This window comes from Magnolia sinica, chromosome 8, assembly GCF_029962835.1.
Source record: "Magnolia sinica isolate HGM2019 chromosome 8, MsV1, whole genome shotgun sequence".
Classification (NCBI taxonomy): Eukaryota; Viridiplantae; Streptophyta; class Magnoliopsida; order Magnoliales; family Magnoliaceae; genus Magnolia; species Magnolia sinica.
The window spans coordinates 8,074,744-8,095,360 of NC_080580.1; the positions used below are offsets into that span (position 1 = coordinate 8,074,744).

Consider the following 20,617-nt stretch of genomic DNA (forward strand, 5'->3'; position numbering starts at 1 on the left):
CCAAACCGTCCATCCGTTTTTGAAAGCTTATTATAGGGGATGGTTCCAAAAAATTAAGTAGACACAAATTTCAGGTGGATCCTGACATGGGAAACAGTGGTCATTGAATGCCCACCATTAAAAACTTCCTACAGCCCATGGTAATATTTATTTTCCGTCCAAGCCATTGGTAAAGTCACACAGACATGTATGAAGGGAAAACACAAATATAAGTTTTGATCCAAAACTTTGGTGGCTCATGAAAGGTTTTTAATGGTCAATGACCACTGTTTTCTCTAGTATAGTCCAACCGAAATTTATTTCTATTTTATTTTTGGGACCATGGCTAAGATAAGTTGTAAAAACCGATGGACGGTGTGGATGCACAATATATTTATTAATGTGGACCACATACGTTCATGGTACAATTAAGGTCGGGTTGTTGAGCTCGCACGTGTAGTGACGAGATGGGCCGAGTGCAAACTCTGCTGAAGACCTTGAGAAATGAGAGACTACCCAATCCGCGGCGGGTAGTCTTCTGTCCCTTTTCCTCTCTCTCCCTCCTCTTTCAGCTCGGAAAAGCCACCATTTTCATATCCCTTTCTCAGATCGTCGATTTCTTCCTTCTCATCTCTCTTTTCTAATGGCGTCTTTCACGTCCTTAAACCCTCATTCGTCTCTATCTGGAGATCCGAAGCTTTCGTCTGCTTTTTCCCGAAGATCTGCTCTTTATTTTGAGACCTCAGCCGTTCGTCTTCCGACCGGCAAGAAAAGGGCCCCTTTGAGGACGATGGCCGTGGCGAAATTCAAAGGGACGCAGATGAGGGAGAAGCATCTGACGGAGATGATAGAGAAGAAGATTCTGGAAGCGAAGGAGGTCTGCGAAGGGAACCAGGGCTCCGATGAGTGCAAGGTCGCTTGGGACGAGGGCAAGGAAGTCAGCTGTGCAAAAGCTGATCTTCGAAAGAAGATGGAGAAGAAAGATCCGCTGGAGTCGTTATGCGAGGAGAATCGGGAGACGGACGAGTGTCGGATCTACGAGGATTAATACATCTCAGCCGTTGATTCTCCCCAAGGTCCGGTTCTTTCTTTTTTCTTTTTCCCTAACGGGCTGTAAATCTGTGCGTTGGTTTGTGCTTGCTGCTATGTGTGTTGGCTGTTTTCTTATTACCCCAGACGTTTAGTAGGAATCCTGAAATGGGCCACGGAAGATGGAGAGATCTTGGCCATTGATTTCTCGTGTAAACAACCAAATATTGTATTAAAAAAAAATCCTCATCAATTTCAATGCTCCAAATAATGTGAAGATTGTAAGTTCAACCGAGGTGGATACCGCAACTAACAGCGGACCCGACAGACCTCACCATGATGGATTGTTATAAGCAATCCGTCCATTCCCTCCATGCAAGCATCGTTCTAATGGGCCTGCATACCTGTTTCAGTCTCCATGTCCATGGTGCCACAAGGCCCAGGCCCAATCCCAGCAAGGGAAGGCTGCATGTGTGGGAGCTCTCGGGCTCGATTTTGGACACTTAAGATCTTCCATATACTTTGACGGTTTGATGAGTGGCCCAAACAATGGTGGTGATCCTCCAAGCTTATGAAAAATCAGATTTTCCGTATGCCTGTGTAAATGTGTGAGATGCACTTTTCGGCTGTGATTTTCTCCCATTTCCACTGCTATTTTCCTCACAAATCTTTATGTTGTGTTTAGGCTTCATTTCAATCTGTTTAGAGGTGGAAAGTTCCAAAGTTTGTGTTTTCTCCACAGATTGTACAAGGATTCCAAAGTTCAGCCCAATCAAGATTATGAAGAAGCTTTAAGGTGATTCAAACATTTCCTCTCATATCTTCTCTCATGCAACAAGTTCGGAAAAGGTTCCATCATTTTTCAGTCCATGTCGCATGAAAATTTTGTTAAGAAAGGCATGTGGACCATGCACTATAGAATATTAAGAGACGGTTGAGAAATGTCTAGCTCTTTTATAAGCATGAGCCAAGAGAGGCGTGTACATTTTTATTTCTTTTAGAGTTTGTAAGATTGTATAAAAGATTTATATGGCTTAGGAAACTACCTAAAGTAGTTAGGTGTAGTTAGAAAATTAACTGAGGCATGATTACACCACTTGGTTAGGAAAGTACATAAGGTAGTTACATGCAGTTAGGAAGTTACACGATTGAATGTGGCATGTGGAATCCTAGCTAGCATCTTATGCAAAGATAGGGGTTATGACCACTTTGATAAATGTCTTATATTACTCGCCCTCAAACATGGCTAGGTGAAAAGGTCAATTTTAATAAGAATACAGCAAAACATATGCGAATTAAAGATGTTTTAATAAAGCAATTCATTGAGCCAAGTTGTTTTTATATTCAATGATAAATTTTTGTTCAGCAAAGTCATTAGCATATCTTTCTTATGGATCGAGTCTTCACAATAGCACTGAAAGCCATTATTGGAAAATCAACTGTCCAACTCATCCAACAGGGACCAGTATTAGAAATGGACAGTCACCAAAATAACTGGGATCGAACCCACCATTACAGCCACCTTTGCTAACCTTTTTCATTTGTGTCAGTTGCTATCAGTTAAGGAGAAGCAGATGGTTTGGTTTAAGTCATTTGGTGTTCGTTAGCTACTTAGTTGACACAAATTCAGAACCGAGCCCAAACCATGCCAGTCACCCCAAGCATGCATATAGGCTCAAAGCCTACAGTCAGACCCAATCCGAGCATGAACCCAACAGGCCCAAACTAGAGAACAATTTAGTCAGCCCAAATTCAATGGACCACTTGAATCAACCGTCCCAACTAACAAACAGAACAATCCCACAATCATTAATTAAGAGGTCTATACTTGTTTAATTATCAGGGACACACTTGTAAGCCTACTTCCAAGGCATGTTTTGTATATGTCTTATCTTTGTGGATGGAGGAAATGGAGATACAACAGACGACCATTACCATCGTTACATGGTAAACATCTCCCTTCCTTTTCTATATGAGGATTTCCTCATCAATTAAACTCGAGATGTATTTTTCGATGTAGGAAGACATAGAGTTTGATGCATTCTCTTGGTATAAATGCTTACTGTTTCTCGATTACCTGGGAAGAACCATGAGCAGCCAATGTGACATGTCATCAAATTTGAACATGTCCATTCATGCCGAAGGTTCGCCTCTACCCACTCAGCCGATGTTGCAAGAGATCATTGGAGAAGGACTGTTGTGATCAACTTCTAAGCTGTCCATGCATGCACAAATACATACGTACGTGCATACATTAGTGCGTAAATACATACTGTGATGGATACATGTTTATGGACGATATATATATATATATATATATATGTATGTATTTGGAGGTCTCAATGGTATGCATTTGGGATACTATTTAGGGAGTCATTTGATACCTCTGCCACATGCTACGCTTGACACACAAACACTCAGAAATTGTACAAGCAGTGTAAATTAAGTCAAATTAAACTGACAAGATTGTGGAAGTATATGTTGTTGAGGCAAAGCCCTAAAATTCGATTCATTGAACAATCCAAACTTTTGATTTGCGGACATGTGGTTGATGAAATAGGACCATTATATATTTTTCATTTTTAACCGTCCAGTACTTGTCTGCTGGTTGTGTTTTTCTTGCTTTATTACATGCACGATCCATGCCCTCACTAGCTTTTGGATTTTGCATACAGGATGACATGCTCGTTGAGATTGTAATAACTATTGGCACGCTTTTTTCTTCTTCTTTTTTGCAGGGAATGGCAGTGGTTGCTCTTTTAAGGCATTTTGGATGCCCTTGCTGGTAAGGTTGGAGGCTTACATTGATTAAATGGTTATTTTTTTTTCATGAGGATTTGCTATTCATTTTGAAAAGCAGGATATATTTCTGACATGTCTTCCTTCAACCATTTTATTTTTATATTATTATTATTATTTTTGAAGCTGGGAACTTGCTTCAACACTGAAGAAAATATAACCAACATTTGATTCTGCTGGCGTGAAATTAATTGCAGTCGGTGTCGGCACTCCTGATAAAGCTCGTATTCTTGCCGAGCGGGTATTTAGCTTTGTTTTCTTTTCATTGTATGTTCAATAAGTTGTAGTTGTGTGGTTTATTTCTCTTGTATATGTAGAACTTGATTTTTCATGCTCCATTTGTTTGCATTCTTGTTTCTGAATATTCTTTGAGCTCATGCTGTATATTATTAAAATCACTGTTTGACATGTACAGTTTTACCAGCAATGCAGGCCTTTGTGGTATACCGGGGCTACCTACATGTGGGGCTCACCTCTCCACTGGCTCTAAGGCTGGCATTGCGTTGGGGGCATTTATAGCACTTGCACTTATTTTCATCTGTTCCATATGCTGGTGGAAAAGACGACAGAATATTCTTCGAGCTCAGAAGCTTGCTGGTATGTCATGCATGTGCATATGGATGTGTCCATGAATGGAGTTTGTTTTCTTTCTTTTATGATGTTGATGTGGCACGTTGTCATTCTTTTTGCAGCAAGGGATGCTCCGTATGCAAAAGCGAGGACTCACTTCGTGCGTGACATGCAAATGACCAGGCCCTGCATTCAGGGCCAAGCTCGAGTGGCTGCTGAGATCGGGCCCCACTTACTCTTAGTTGAACTGCCATTTGCTTTTGGTTCCACCAATGTCAATCCCAATTCCGTTCGTTTATAACCCGTCGATTGAGGTTTTGCAAGTCACATTCCACTGGTTCTGTCTCTATGCAGAGCTTCCTCCTTTGAAGGGAAAATAGTTCTGAAAATCCCCCTGGCAGAATTGATTTCTTCCTCTGTCATGTATGCTGTTCTCATGTAGTTTTTGTGGTTGTAAGGTGTATATCAGGAGTTAATGTATATTCTGCATTCTTTCAAGGATTCCTTGGAAAATCATGTTTTCATGTGTGCTGGGAACTAAAGCCTTCTTGCCTCTTTGTAAGTCAAACGGAAATCACCACGAGGGTGTCTGCACATGATTTGATTGCTATTTGTAATATGAATGCATTGTTTTCTTTCCTGATTGCATTTTATGTACTATTCCTAGCAGCATTAACTCTATAAGCTTAGATGAGCTCATCAATCACAATAGGTACTTGCAATCGTAACGGACACCATTAAAATAAATTTTTTTTTAAAAAATAGAAATTAGCTACGGCTAATAGCCGTAGCTATGGTTCTAAAACTGTAGCTATTACTAACTTCAGCAATAAGTACGAATGTCGCCTTACTATTAGCTACAGATATTATTCGTAGCCGTTTCTACATTTTGCTACAGAAAGTATAGCTACGGACCAAGCGGATTTAATCGGCAGCCATAGCCTTTTGACCTTTATCTACATCACTAATTGCTACGGTTACACTACGGATTATAACCGCAGTAATGTTTTCAGTGACGGTTTCATCCGTAGCTTTTTCCCCTTTTTTCTGGTAGTGTATCAATCCGCTTCCGACAAAAGCACGACGATGTGCTCTCCCGATGTGCCAGTATGTACAGGTGGGGCCATGGTTTTATCATCCCAATCACTATGTGATGGGCGCCACAATTCCTAATGAATGCTCATTGTTCAATAAACAGATAGTTGAGCAGTGATCTAAGGAAAAATACTTGGATTGGATCTTCATTCATATTTGGAGGAATTCTGGTTCATTTCCACACCCATTGTTTGGCGTATCATAGGAATGTCATGGGGCCATTCGGATTGTATAGCTGCTTCACCCTACTATTTACAACCGCAGGCATCTGAGGACTATAATTCCTCAAACATACCATTCATCATTCAAATTCTACAACCATCAGCAACATTTCCGTGAATTCTAATAAGATTGAAAATCTTCAAAATTCTGGCAACCCTTGTTCCTTGTAGCAATTCCATACGATAAAACAATGCCTTCTTATTACTCGCCATCCAGTCTTTCCCTAGGGCAGTCTGCACCTCTGCATTCCACTCTACACAACACATGTTCGATAAAATGTTGAATCGAGATTCATCTTCTCAAAGGCCCTCCATCTCTCAGGCTCTCTATCTCACTAAACACTCCTCCTAAAAACTCGGCATTTCCATTGTCAGCGCCCTTCATTGTCTAGCCCTGAAAACATGGTTTATAGATGATACCCCCACTTCCACATTGCTCCTAATTGTCTATTCAAGAACCAGCGATTTGGGTTCTGCTCAGGCACTTTTTAATGACATTGTTACTAAAGACATGGTTTCATGGAACGCGATAATCAGTTCCTATGTTTATAATCATCGTGTCCAAGCTGCATTGGCTCTGTTTGGAGAAATGATGAAAGATATAGGGGAATTCGATTCCACGACTCTTCTAGTTGTTCTATTGGCTTTATCTCGATCGAATAGCTTTAAACAATGCCGTGTTCTGCATGGTATAAGCTTAAAGTTGTGTTTGGATTCAGATTCCTTTTTAGCTAATGCTCTTACTGACATGTACGGGAAGTTGAGTGATTTGAACTCTGCTGAATCAATGTTTCTGAGGATTGAATATAGAGATACCACATCTTGGAATTCAATAATGGGTGTGTATCTTTATAATGGGTATCCTAGAAAAACACTAAGTTGTTTTAGGGAAATGAGTTCTTCAGGCATACAAGCCGATGCAGTGAGTCTATCTTGCTTTATCTCAGCTTGTTCTTGTTTGGAAGAGGTGGGTGCTAGAAAATCTGTTCATGGTTGGGGGATCAAATCTAGCTATGATGAGATTTCTCATCTTTCAGTTGCCAACGCACTTATTTCGTTCTACTTGAAATTCAATGATGCCAATGCTGCTGAGAAAGTGTTCTACAGACTGATTGTAAGAGATGTGGTCTCATGGAATGTGATGATTGATGGGTTCGCAGAGAAAGGAAGAGTTTCAGAAGCCTTGGGTCTTCTACGGAAAATGCAGTTAGATGGGATGGTTCAATCTGATTTGGTCACAGCGGTTACAATTCTTCCACTCTATGCCGAATTGAATCTCCCATAGCAAGGAAGGTCGATTCATGGGTTCACAATGCAGATAGGATTGTGGTTGGATTTAGTGGTGATGAACAACCTCATGAACATGTACTCTTAGTTGAGGAACTAAGAACTCCTATTTATAGTTGAGGAACTCTAACTTTCGCACTGACTTGGAATAATCCAAAAATCGCCTCAAATTTACGCAGTCCGCGCATAATTTGTGTAACATCCGACGAGTCGAACCAGAGCTCGGGCTAGTTGAAGGACACTTCGACTAGTCGAACTTGTCTTTCGACTGGTCAAATTTCTTGGAAGTTTCAAAATAAATTGTTGCTGGATTTTCACCTGAACTTTCTTGGGCCAGTCGAATTTCCTCAGATTTAAGACATCTGTTAACAACACAAATTACCAACTGAATCGAACTTTAACCAGGCAATTGAGATACGTATCGCCTATCTTAATGCCAATTCATAATGTGTAACAAAAGCAATTGACATTTTTCCATATCATAGATCATCATATAGAGAAAAAGGGTTTTTCACCCTAAGCAAACATCGATCAGACTGCAACCGGGTGGTTTCTTCAATCCCTTATCTTCAGCCATTCTCCTTACCTCGACTGCATTGGGCCACCTTCCAACAGCTGCATACATATGCGACAGTGAAACATAATAACCAGCATTCTCAGGTTCCAAGCAAAAGAGATGTTTGGCGATGGATTTCCCCATTTCGAGATTGCCATGATCCTTGCAAGCACTTAGAAGAGCCCCCCAAACGCCTGCAGCCGGTTCAGTAGGTATCTGTTTGATAAACTCGTAAGCCTTGGCAAGCCTACCTGCTCGACCAAGCATATCAACCATGCAAACATGATGCTCGGTTGTCGGATTAATGCCAAATTCCTCTGTCATGAGATTGTAATAAAGCTGTCCCTCATCAACCAGCCCAGAGTGGCTGCAAGCTGATAACAAACTAATGAATGTGCTCCTAGTCCCCCTGATGCCTGATTCACACATCTCCAAAAACAGTTCAATCGCTTTTTTGCCGTGCCCATGAAACCCATACGCGGAAATCATTGAATTCCAAGATGCAACAGATTTCTCCATGGAATTCCTGAACACCCGGACAGAAATTTCCAATCTTCCACATTTACTATACATGTCTACAAGGGCTGCCGATATAAAAGCATTCTGATGCAGCCCAAACCGGAATGCATAACCATTGATTTCCATGCCATGTCTCAAAGCTCCTAATTGTGTACACGCAGATAGAATACTAACAATGGTGATTTCATTTGGATCAAATTCCATGTGACGAAAGAGTTTTAAGGCTCTTTTACCATCCTTGTTCTGTGCCAAGCCAGAAATCATACAATTCCATGAGCAAAGGTTCCTACTACAATGACTTCTACAGAATATTGATTCTGCACTTTTAATATCATCACATCTGCAATACATAGTTATCAATGCGTTTCTCACACGAAGATCTGGCTCCATTAATGTTTTAAGTATGAAACCATGGATAAACTTTCCATAGAACACCAATCCAAGATTGCCACATACTGATAGAATGCTTACCATTGTGATAGGATCCGGGTTTACACGTGAAAGCTGACGCATTAAATTGAAAGCTTCTAGTGCTTCCCCTGGATAACCATTTCGCACACAGCCTACTATGACAGTGTTCCAAGAATCCACATCTGCTATGACCGAAATGCTCTGAAACAATGAGAAACAAGCTACCATGTCTCCACAGTTCATGTACATGAACATAAGTGCATTAACAGTAAAAACATTGTTCGAAAATCCAGATTTCAGAATCCAGCAGTGAACTAATTCACCAAAATCAAGCGCTTCTTGGCAATCGCAAGAGGGCAGAATGGCCAAGACTGTAGACATACTGCATTGCATACCTGAACCAAGCAATTCTCGGAACAAAACCCAGGCTTCTTTTGAGCACCCATTCTGCGTGTACCCAGCAATCATCGTATTCCATGAAATCAAATCTCTATTGGGCATGGCCTTAAATAGAATCTCTGAAGATCTCAATATGTTGCATTTCGAGTACATGTTCATGAGGCTGTTCGTCACCACCAAATCCAACCACAATCCTCTCCGCATTGTGAACCCATGAATTGACCTTCCTTGCTGTGGGAGATTCAATTCGGCACAGAGTGGAAGAATTGTTACTGCTGTGACCAAATTAGGTTGAACCATCTCATCTAACTGCATTTTCCGCAGAAGACCCAAGGCTTCTGAAACTCTTCCTTTCTCTGCAAACCCACCAATCATTGCATTCCATGAGACCACATCTCTTACAATCAGTTTGCAGAACACCTTCTCAGCAGCATTGACATCATTGAATTTCAAGTAGAACGAAATAAGTGCATTGGCAACTGAAAGATGAGAAATCTCATCATAGCTAGATTTGATCCCCCAACCATGAACAGATTTGCCAGCACCCACCTCTTCTAGACAAGAACAAGCTGAGATAAAGCAAGATAGACTCACTGCATCGGCTTGTATGCCCGAAAAACTCATTTCCCTAAAACAACTTAGTGTTTTTCTAGGATACCCATTATAAAGATACACACCCATTATTGAATTCCAAGATGTGGTATCTCTATATTTAATCCTCAGAAACATTGATTCAGCAGAGTTCAAATCACCCAACTTCCCATACATGTTAGTAAGAGCATTAGCTAAAAAGGAATCTGAATCCAAACACAGCTTTAAGCTTATACCATGCAGAACACGGCATTGTTTAAAGCTATTCGATCGAGATAAAGCCGATAGAACAACTAGAAGAGTCGTGGAATCGAATTCCCCTATATCTTTCATCATTTCTCCAAACAGAGCCAATGCAGCTTGGACACGATGATTATAAACATAGGAACTGATTATCGCGTTCCATGAAACCACATCTTTAGTAACAATGTCATTAAAAAGTGCCTGAGCAGAACCCAAATCGCCGGCTCTTGAATAGACAGTTAGGAGCGATGTGGAAGTGAGGGTATCATCTACAGACCCTGTTTTCAGGGCTAGACAATGAAGGGCGCTGACAATGGAAATGCCGGGTTTTTGGGAGGAGTGTTTAGCGAGATAGAGAGCCTGAGAGAGGGAGGGCTTTTGAGAAGATGAATCTCGATTCAGCATTTTATCGAACATGTGTTGTGCAGAGTGGAATGCGGAGGTGCAGACTGCCCTAGGGAAAGACTGGATGGCGAGTAATAAGAAGGCATTGTTGTATCGTATGGAATTGCTGCAAGGAACAAGGGCTGCCATGTTGATGACGGTTGTAGAATTTGAATAATTGAATGGTATGTTTGAGGAATTATAGTCCTCAGATGCCTGCGGTTGTAAATAGTAGGGTGAAGCAGCTATACAATCCGAATGGCCCCATGTCATTCCTATGATAAGCCAAACAGTGGGTGGGGAGACGAACCAGAATTCCTCCAGATATGAATGAAGATCCAATCCAAGTATTTTTCCTTGGATCACTGCTCGACTATCTGTTTATTGAACAGTGAGCATTGATTAGGAATTGTGGCGCCCATCACATAGTGATCGGGATGAGAAAACCATGGCCCCACCTGTACATACTTGCACATCGGGAGAGCACGTCGTCGTGCTTTTGACGGAAGCGGATTGACACCACCGACCTTGGTGTTGTCCTGATGTCTTCCGACCATGATATATGGAAACGGATTGGCTACTCCCCCTGCCACCAGCCCCGTGGCTGATGGTCGGTGCTCTGTGGGCCCTACCATGATGTATGTGTTTCATCCATTCCGTTCATCCATTTTTAAAGATCATTTTAGGTGTTGAGCCAAAAAATTAGAGGTATATAAATCTCAGGTGGTCCACACCACATGAAAACAATAGTGATTAGATCTCTACCATTAAAATCCTCCTAAGGCCCAGTGTAATGTTTATTTGATATCCAATCTGTTGACTAGGTCATACAGGCCCAGATGAAGGGAAAAAACAAAAATCAGCTTGATCCAAAGCTTTTATGCCCCCAAAATGTTTTTAATGGTTGACGCTCATTTAACTATGTTTCCTGTAATGTGGTCTCATACTGTAAAGTGATCTGAAAAAATAGATGGACAGCATGGATGAAACACATACATCATGGTGGGGCCCACAGAGCACCGACCACTAGCCATTGGCCGGTGTCTTGGGGGGAGTAGCCAATCCGTTCCCATGATATATGTTATATCTACACTGTCCAAACATTCTGTGAGGTCATTTTTGGACATGAGCCGCATCCAAAACTCAAGTGGGCTACACCACATGAAGCAGTAGCGACAATGATTCCTATCATTGAAACCCTCCCAGGGCCTACCATGATATTTATTTGCCATTTGACCTGTTCATCGTGTCACAGAGACCTAAATGAACGGAAAATAACAAATATCCAATCAATCAAAAACTTCTGTGACCCTAAAAGAAGTTTTCAAGGGTAGAGGCTCACACTCCACTGCTTTATGTGATGTGGCTCACTATACCTTTGGATCTATCTTATTTTTTGTCTCAATCCCTAAAATGATATATTTAAATGGAAAAACAGTTTGGATATAACACATGCATCATGATGGGTCATAAAACTTTTTTTATTTGTTAGCTTGTTAGTACTAAGGTTGGGTCGGGTTAGTGCTCGACCCTAACCCAACCCAAGGTTCCCATACCTCAACCCTAACCCAACCTAACCCAATCTCGAGTTGGGAATTCTCAACCCATGCCCAACCCAAGCAGGCTCGGTCGGGTTGATCAGGTGTATACGTGCTAATATTTTCATTATTATATTAGTTCATTATATTTTAATATAGAATTTATTTTTTGTATCTATGATTTTATTAATTATATATGTGATTATTCATCATAAAGAACTTCATTTTTTTCTTTAAAAAAAAAAGAAGCTAAAATACAGGACAATTACTTTAAAAGTCATGTAGCATAGCATGCAATCTATTTGGGAGAGAGAAATCCAGCTTATCTTGTTAGCTTGAGTACTTGGAAATGACGTGGACAAATGAGACCCGACATCACTAGTGTGCCTTCGACACAAAAGATCCACACTCAATTACAATTTATAAGTAACTAATATATTGATTGGGTTCGGGTTGGGTCGGGCAACCCGAGACCTCAACCTGAGCCCAACCCAAGTTTTACCGGGTTGGTATTTGTATAGCCCAAGCTTGAGATCGAACCTGATATATCTTGCCCAAGCCCAACCCAATGTCGGGTTGGTCACGGGCCAGTCGGGTTGAACCCACCCAACTTTCAGCCCTAGTTAGTACACCCCACTGTCAGTTCACACTTCACTCTTAGCCACCCCCACTAGGAATCGATACCAAGACCTCAGTGTTGAAACCAGGTATCTTTCACTCAGTCTACCACTTTAGCTATGGATGGGGCCATAGAACTCGGTGATATCGGTACCCCCACCATTGTGGGTGGTGTGTGGCATACCAGGCAATCCGCTTTTACCGTTGACCACCCCGATTCATCTCTCGCCTAAAGCTGTCGGAGCATTAAAAAAAACTGTGCGGCACATCGGGGATGGTGCATATCTCCGTATTAGTATTTGTGGGCCCATTCTTTATTGGGCTTTTCATATGTTTTACATTGTGTGAAATCAATGGACGGAATTGATGTAAGAAAAGATACTTAGTGGGCACAAAAAAGTTTCAACAATGGAATTGAATGCCCACCGTTTAAACATTTAAGTCCATCATATTTTTTTAAAGAAATCTACCCACCACTGGTTTTGCCAGGTCATGGTGGGCTGAAAAATGAGTCAGATCCAAAACTTTATGCAACTAAAGATATTAACAGTGGACGCGATTTGGCTAGTGACGCTGCCACCATCTAGGTGGCGAGTGGTCGGTGCTATGTGGACCTCACTATGATATATGTGTTTTATCCATGCGGTTCATCCATTTTGAAAGATAGTTTTAGGGCTTGATCCCAAAAACGAGGTATATCTAAATCTTAGATGGACCACACCATTGGAAAACAGCAGTGATTGAATGTCCACTATTGAAAACCTCCTAGGGCCCACTGTAATGGTTATTTGGCATCTAACCTGCTGATTAGGTCATACGGACTTGGATGAAGGGGAAAAAAATTATATCAGCTTGATCCAAAACTTTTGTGGCTCTCAAGAAGTTTTTAATGGTAGACGTTTAATCACACTGTGCGGTCCACCTGAGATTTGAATCAACCTCATTTTGGGCTCATTCCATAAAATGATCTGGAAGAATGGGTGGACGGCCTGTATGAAGCACATACATCTTGGTGGGCCCACAGAGCACTCGACCACTAGCCATTGGCTAGTGGCAGGGTCAGTACTCAGTATCCAATCCGTTTCCATTAACAGTATGGCCCTACTTTGTTTATGTTGCGGGCTTTTATGACTCTGTTGCTTGTTACTCACTTGATGATTTCTGAGGACTTAAAAATCTGATGAACAGAGTGGATGTCGTGAAAGACATTATGGTGGGCCCCAAAAAGATATTAACAATGAGGATTTAATGTCCACTGTTGAAATAATAGGCACTTGCTGTGGTGTTTTTGGCAAATCCACCCTATCCACCAATTTTACATAATCATTTTAGCTGGTGGGCTAAAATAAGTCTAATCCAAAATATGAGTGGACCCTAAGAAGTATCAATGATGGTGTTTTCGACCCATGATGTTTATTGTGTTGTGGCCGACCTGACAGCCATTGGCAAAACTAATCAATAACACATACATCATGGTGTGTCCCACTGAGCTTGTGGCTGCGGGCAATCTATGTATAACAGGAACTGGAACATGGTAATGCCATACCATCTATCTACAATACATATGGCAGGATTTTGATCCTATTTCTGTTGTCCATTTTTTTAGATTATTTTAGGGCATGAGTGGAATAGGTGCGCCCTTACCATGGGTCCACCTTGTATGTATTCTATATTCACACTATCTGTTTGTTTTTCTGGATCATTTTAAGTCATGAGCCCAAAAATCGAAGTTCCAATTCTGAGGTGGACCATACCATAGGAAACAATGGTGATTGATCCTTAATGGGCCACAAAACTTTTGGATCAAACTAATATTTGTTTTTTTGCCCTTCATTTGGGTTTATGTGACCTTGTCAACTGGCTGGTTGGATATAACCAAATAATCTAGGAAACATTATTGTGGGCCCTAGGAAGATTTTAATGGTAGACATTCATCACCCCTATGGTCCACTTGAGATTTGGATTTTCATTGTTTTTGGGCTCATGTCCTAAAATGATATGAAAAAAATGAATTGATAGTGTGAATATAAAATAAATACATCAAGGTGGGCCCCACACATTAACGGTGGCATTTAATCCAATCCTAGCATTACCCATCATGCATGACCTTTAATCCAGGGCTGAAAGTTGGGCGGGTCCAACCCATAACTGACCCGACATTGGGTTGGGCTTGGGTAGGATGCATCGGGTTTGGTCTCAGGCTTGGGCCATACAAACATTAACCTGATAAAACTTGTGTTGGGCTCGAGTTGAGGTCTCGAGTTGCTCGGCTAGACCCAAACCTAATCAATATATAAGTTCCTTATAAATTAATTATAATTGAGTGCAAATCATCTATGTTGAAGGCTCATGAAATTCCAATGCCGTCGGGTTTCATTGGTCCACATCATTTTCGATTACTCAAGTTAACAAGATACACCGGATTTCCTTCTCCCAAATAGATTGTTTGATACACAATACAACTTTTAAAGGAGTAATTGTCTTATATATTAGCTTGTTTGTTTAAAAAAACTGAACTGTTTTATGATAAATAGCTACATATATAATCAATAAGATTATAGGTACAAAAAATAAGACATGTATTAAAAATATAATAAACTAATGTAATAATGAAAATATTAGCATACATCTATGGACTAACCCAGCCAACCCCGCCGAGCCTGCTTGGGTTGAGAATTCCCAACCCAGGGTTGGGTTGAGGTATAGAAACCTTGGGTTGAGCTAGGGTTGAGCACCAACCCAACCCAACCCGCACGACTTTCAACCCTACTTTAATTATTTATTGTCTTATATCATTGCTTTTTAAGATCACTGAACTGTAGAACTACAATCATCCACGTATGTTTTTAACCATTTATCATCCATAGTACGGTGCTCTGTTGACCCCACAATAATGTATGTGTTTCATTCATGTCGTTCATCCATTTTAGATAATTATTTTAAGTTATATTAAAAAAAATAAAGCATATCTAAATCTCAAGTGGACTACACCACGTAAAAACATTGATGATTGAACGCCCACTGTTAAAAAATTCCTTGAGTCCATTGTAATGTTTCTTTGCCATCCAATCTGTTGCTAGGTCACAAAGACATGGATGAAGGAAAAACAAAAACATCGGCTTCATGCAAAACCTAAGAAGTTTTTAATGGTGGGCATTCATCCACCCTTGTTTCTTGTTGTGTGGTTCACTTGAGATTTTGATATGCCTTGTTTTGGGGCTCATACCATAAAAAGAGCTAGCAAAATGGATGGATGACGTGAATAAAGCACATACATCATGGTGGGGCCCATAGATCACTCTCCAATAGCAAGTTGCCATTGGCAGGGACATGGATAGCCACGGTGCTTTATGAGCCTCACCATCATGTATGGTGTTATATCTACACCATCCATCCATTTTTCCCATTTATTTTAGTGCATGACGCAAAAAAATGAGGCAAATCCAAATCTCATTAGGACCACACCACAAGAGATAGCGGTGATTAAATGCCCACCAATAAAAACTTCTTGGGCCACAAAAGTCTCAGTCGAAGCTGATATTTCATGCTTTCTCTGTGTGACCTGATCAACATGTTAGATGGAAAATAAACATTATAGTAGGCCCTAGAAAGTTTTTAGTGGTAGGCGTTCAATCGCCATCACTTTCTTGTAGTGTGGTGTACTTAAGATTTGGATATGTTACTTAGTGTGGTCTACTTAAGATTTAGACATGTTTCATTTTTAGGCCTAAAAATACCTTGATGCATAGCTCAAATGGTAGACTGAGTGAAAGATACCTCATTTCCTCACTTGAGGTATTGGTATCGATCCCTAGTGGGGGTGGCTAACAGTGAAGTGTTAATTGACGGTGGGGTGTGTACTAACAAGCTAATAATAATAATAATAATTTTTTTTTTAAAAGAAAGGCTCATTACCTAAAATGATTTGGAAAGCGTGGATAAACCACATATATCATGGTAGGGCCCACATGGCACCGTCCAGTACAAAAAACAAGATGGCTGGTCTGAATGAGAAGCTACCTAGGCCGTGTTATGTGGACCATATTCTGGTCTAGCTGGCTCAACTGTATCATCGCCCACCATCCGTCCCGGTCGTCCAACAACTCAATGGGCTATGAGCCATTCAAGTGGCGGTCTAGAAATTCAATGGTCCCAGATTAGATATTCCCTCACCCTTCGAGCGATGATAACACAATTGACTGCATCAATGAAATGTATGGCCTGCCTAATCCCTCCCAACAATTTGTTCTTATGAATTGTTGAAAATTTCTTAGTGAGCCACATAAGTTTTGGACCAAGCTGATATTTGTGTTTTCTCTTCATCCAAGTCTGTATAACTTCATCAACAAGCTACATAACAAATAAACAATAGTGGAAAGAGATTCAATCAACATTATTTTCCTATGGCGTGGTCCACTTGACATTTTGATAGGCATCATTTTGGGCTGATGCCTAAAATGAGCTGGCAAAATGAATGGACATGTTAATAACGCACATACATCATGGAGGAGCCCACAAAGCTTTGAAACCAACTAGCTAGCTGGTGTTGGGGTAGCTGGCCAAACTGCCCTACATGATGAAAAGTACCAAGCAGTGTCATATCTAGACGGGATAAGACGTCATCGCTATCCACTTTGGGATATTTTTGGAAGTTGAATTGAGACCGTTGTCCTTTTATACAGGTTGGCCCACTTATAGGACAGAACAGGTCTAAATCAACAAACGTCCAAGTGCCTGACCTGATTGTGGTCTACCTGATGCCAACCCTCGTGGTTAGACCATTCTTGCAGTCCTGCACATTTTTCATGCTTGGAAATAGAAAAAGGTAGAACATGTGAAACTTAGGGAAGGACATTAAATGAAGGCATTTTCATCATTTTAAAAATACATGTATGCCTACCCAACGTTGAATGAAAATATAACTAACTGTATAAATGTTAAAAGAATAATTGAAAATATTTTAAAAGTAGGCTTATACTTACTATAGTTCAAAAAATTAATCAATTATGTGGAAAACACTTAAAAAAAAAAAAACTTCTTAAATTTATGAAAAGCATAAGAAAGAAAATCATATTTACTAAGAAACTTTTATTTTAGAAAATAGTGGTAATTTTCCTTGTTTGTTTTTTAACAAAATTCTTCTCAAAATTTAAGATTTATTTTCAATTTTTTTATTTGATAATAATAATAAAAAAATCTTGTGAAAAGATTTTACATAATCACTTGCATGTGCCCACTTAGCACATGTGGCACATAAAAAATAATTGAAGATGGATAACGGCACATGTAATATATGCCCCACATGTAAGGCATTTGAAGCTAAATTACAACATACATGGCACATGTAAAATACTTGAAGATGTAAAATAACACACCTGGCATATGACACAAAGAACGGATATTAAAAAACAGTCATCAACGCAATCATAGTAAGTGTCAAATACCAAGAGGTGTCCCATCTAGATGGGCAGTTGGACGTCCTTGCCATCCACTTTGGGATATTTTTTATTATTGAATGTGGACCGTTGTCTTTTTACACACTGATCATGACATAGGTCGGTGCACTCATAGGGTAGAAATCAACAAACGTCCAACGATCTGACCCATATGTGGGCTACCTGATGCCTATGGTAAGATCATGTTGATTTTGAGTTAGGCTATTGCACTCCACATTTTACATGTTTGGTAGGAGAAAAAGGTGAAACATGCTAACTTAGGTGAGGACATTAAATGAAGGCATTTTTATCATTTTAATTAAAAACACCAAGTACCAAACATTTAACTACCTAATGGTGGACGAATATATGATTAACAGTAAAAATATTTAGTAGATAATACAAAATATTTTAAAAGCAAGCTCTTGTTTGTCATAGCTCAAGAGGTAAGCAACTGTAAAAACAAAAGCCGGTCTTGGAGATTAGGGCTGGACTATCATCATGAACAAGGCTCTTATTTACCATGCAGGCCGTGCTTGGACAGATCTCATCCCTGCCGGTGCTGGCCCATTGACAGTCCTGCCGTTCCTGATGATGAGTCAAACCAACAATTGAATCCCAACCATTGATTCAAGGAGCTGCAACTACACTCGACCTAGATCCTCCTATCACTGTGCTCAAAAGCTTGAGTTTATACTACTATAGTTTTTAAGGAGCGGATGCTTGCTCTTAACATCAATGATTACAAATGAATTAGGTTGTTTGGATGTTCAACCAAATGAATTGCAACAAAAAAAAATAAAAATCAATTCAGAAAATGGTGCAACAAGTCCTTAAAATGCATGGTCTTGCAAGCATATTAGACCGTGTTTGGTCCATGGAATAAAATGGTATTGAATTGTATTAGATGGAATTAGCATCATTATTGCATAATGATTGCATGTCCAGAAATACCATGATATTTTAGTCATCCAATCCCATTTTTGGAATAAAATTCCTGCTATGGGAAAACACGGGATTAATCAAAATCCTATTTGGTGTACTATGGAATTGTAATCAATGGACCAAATTCACAACAGATGTTGTTTACTTGTACACATATATAACTAAAATGTCAGGTGTAAATGGTGTATATGGATGGATGGTGTAGATAAATGCATGCATCAATGTGGGGCCCACATGTGTAGTGGATTTCAAAATCCACAAAAATCTCGCATGGGATCAAATGCAATTCCATTCTACCTATCCCAGCCTTTCTCATTCTCCCCAAATGCTGAATGAAATTTGCCCGAAACTCATCACATACAATTGGGAGTACTCTAGCTTGTCGTGCAGCCACATCTTTCCCACCAACATGCTGCTTGTGTATAACATCAGTACCATGTCAGCTCACCATTAGACCACCTGCCACAAAAATCAGGCAGGTTTATTCAATAAGTAGGCTACACATGGATGTTGAGTTGAACCGTTATTGTCCATCAGTTCCAAAGGTGTGGCCCACCTGATGAGAGAACCAGTCATCATGGTGGGGCATTATCTTTATCCATGCATATCTTTTAAGTGCATGTATGAATCATCTGAACCAAACAACCCAAGCAAGTGGTCTATTTCAGAGCAGTTTTGGTCTGGCAATCCCATTTCCTTGCACACAGTAACTGAATTGCATGTAAGCTCATAGATTGGAAGATCCTGACCCTTTGATCTTTGGCCAATTTTTGTTGAATGCCTGGCAAGTAGTCCATCGAAGGTAAGGCTCACAAGGTGGATGGTCCTGATCCACCTTCTCTATTGTCGCTGGCCATTCAAAATAGCACCCATGCAATGAACATTTTCGATCGTCCAGCCATATTTCCATGTGGGTCCCACCGGGCAACGGGTGTTGGTGATCCTAAGTTACCATACGGGCAAAACGATCTCATGAACTAAAATGGCCAAATCTCCACTTTGGTTATTCTTCGACATTGGATTGAATTGCTAAGGTGACATGGCAACTCGCCGTGAATGATGAAGAAAATCTACATTTCGGTTATTTCCACTTTGTTAGATTAACAACTGCAACTCAATTCAATATTGCATCCAAACACTCCATTTGGCCACCTTGTTTGGGATTAGGAAAATGAGAATATGGATTTGTCAAATATCGAAGCTTGAAGTCTATTATTTTATAATCAACCTACAAATCCATTGATTTGACTCCTCAAATCCATTTTTTCTCTTGGACACAAAGTTCATGGATTTGGAATTTTGTAACACAAATAGATGATTTATAGGATCCATCACATGGTTCTAAATTCTTCATCGTGTGGTCCTAACCATGAACCATGTGGGCCCAAGTTGTTCATCATTGAGTCCATTGTGTGAATCCAAGCCATCAAAATGTAGTTATGGAATAGAAACATTGCAAATCCTAAACTCCAAAAAATTATACATTTGTCCGGTCTTTAGTTTTTATTTATATATTTGGATTTGACCCAAATTCAAAAATTTAAGAGTCATTTGAATGGAAATAGATTAAAGGAATGGAGACTAAGGCCCCGTTTGTTAAATTTGAAGTCTAAAGACCAAATCTGAAATCTAAAGTAAAAAAACTTGTTTGATAATTATGTCTGAAGTCTAAAAATTAAGTACTAAATCTAATACAAACTGTTTGTTAACAAACATCTTAAATGTGTGGAATATGTTAATTTGACACATTTGCCCCTATCTCTCGTTTGGAAATGTTTTACATTATAAAGAAATTATTTTTTATTAAATGAAAATAAAATAATTATATTTAATTCGAATAAACTAAAATAGTTAATAAAAAACTAAACTATCATCATAAGACTCTCAATTCTTCTTAGCGGGAAGCTTGTCACTATGTGTTGTATAGGATTGAACACTAGTAGCAACAAAACCTTCAAATAAGGCCCACCTTATATTTATATGCTATCCAAACTGTTT

At 39.8% G+C, this 20,617-nt stretch overlaps 3 protein-coding genes across 18 annotated transcripts; 2 read left to right on the forward strand and 1 right to left on the reverse strand.

The window, feature by feature from the left end:
- Positions 1-506: 506 nt before the first annotated feature.
- LOC131252767 (calvin cycle protein CP12-3, chloroplastic-like) lies at positions 507-3,084 on the forward strand. The gene is made up of 2 exons (XM_058253454.1): positions 507-1,055; positions 1,751-3,084. The coding sequence occupies exon 1, from the start codon at positions 623-625 to the stop codon at positions 1,025-1,027; it is 405 nt and encodes a 134-aa protein (XP_058109437.1). The 5' UTR covers positions 507-622; the 3' UTR covers positions 1,028-1,055; positions 1,751-3,084.
- A 1-nt stretch (position 3,085) lies between these two features.
- Positions 3,086-5,017, forward strand: LOC131252766 (receptor-like protein 4). 16 transcript variants are annotated; one of them, XR_009174676.1, is made up of 5 exons: positions 3,086-3,249; positions 3,747-3,798; positions 3,934-4,048; positions 4,232-4,404; positions 4,500-5,017. XR_009174676.1 is itself a non-coding variant. In XM_058253449.1 (5 exons), exons 1-5 carry the CDS (start codon positions 3,144-3,146, stop codon positions 4,676-4,678), a joined length of 558 nt encoding a protein of 185 aa, XP_058109432.1. In that variant the 5' UTR covers positions 3,086-3,143; the 3' UTR covers positions 4,679-5,017. The 16 variants fall into 16 exon arrangements, 4 of the variants coding, with proteins under 4 accessions (XP_058109432.1, XP_058109433.1, XP_058109434.1 ...); XR_009174684.1 differs by having other exon boundaries at positions 4,005-4,048; positions 4,223-4,404; XR_009174680.1 differs by having other exon boundaries at positions 4,005-4,048.
- A 2,117-nt stretch (positions 5,018-7,134) lies between these two features.
- Positions 7,135-10,632, reverse strand: LOC131252768 (pentatricopeptide repeat-containing protein At4g19220, mitochondrial-like). Its single transcript, XM_058253455.1, has one exon. The coding sequence runs from the start codon at positions 10,354-10,356 to the stop codon at positions 7,492-7,494; it is 2,865 nt and encodes a 954-aa protein (XP_058109438.1). The 5' UTR covers positions 10,357-10,632; the 3' UTR covers positions 7,135-7,491.
- Positions 10,633-20,617: the final 9,985 nt, after the last annotated feature.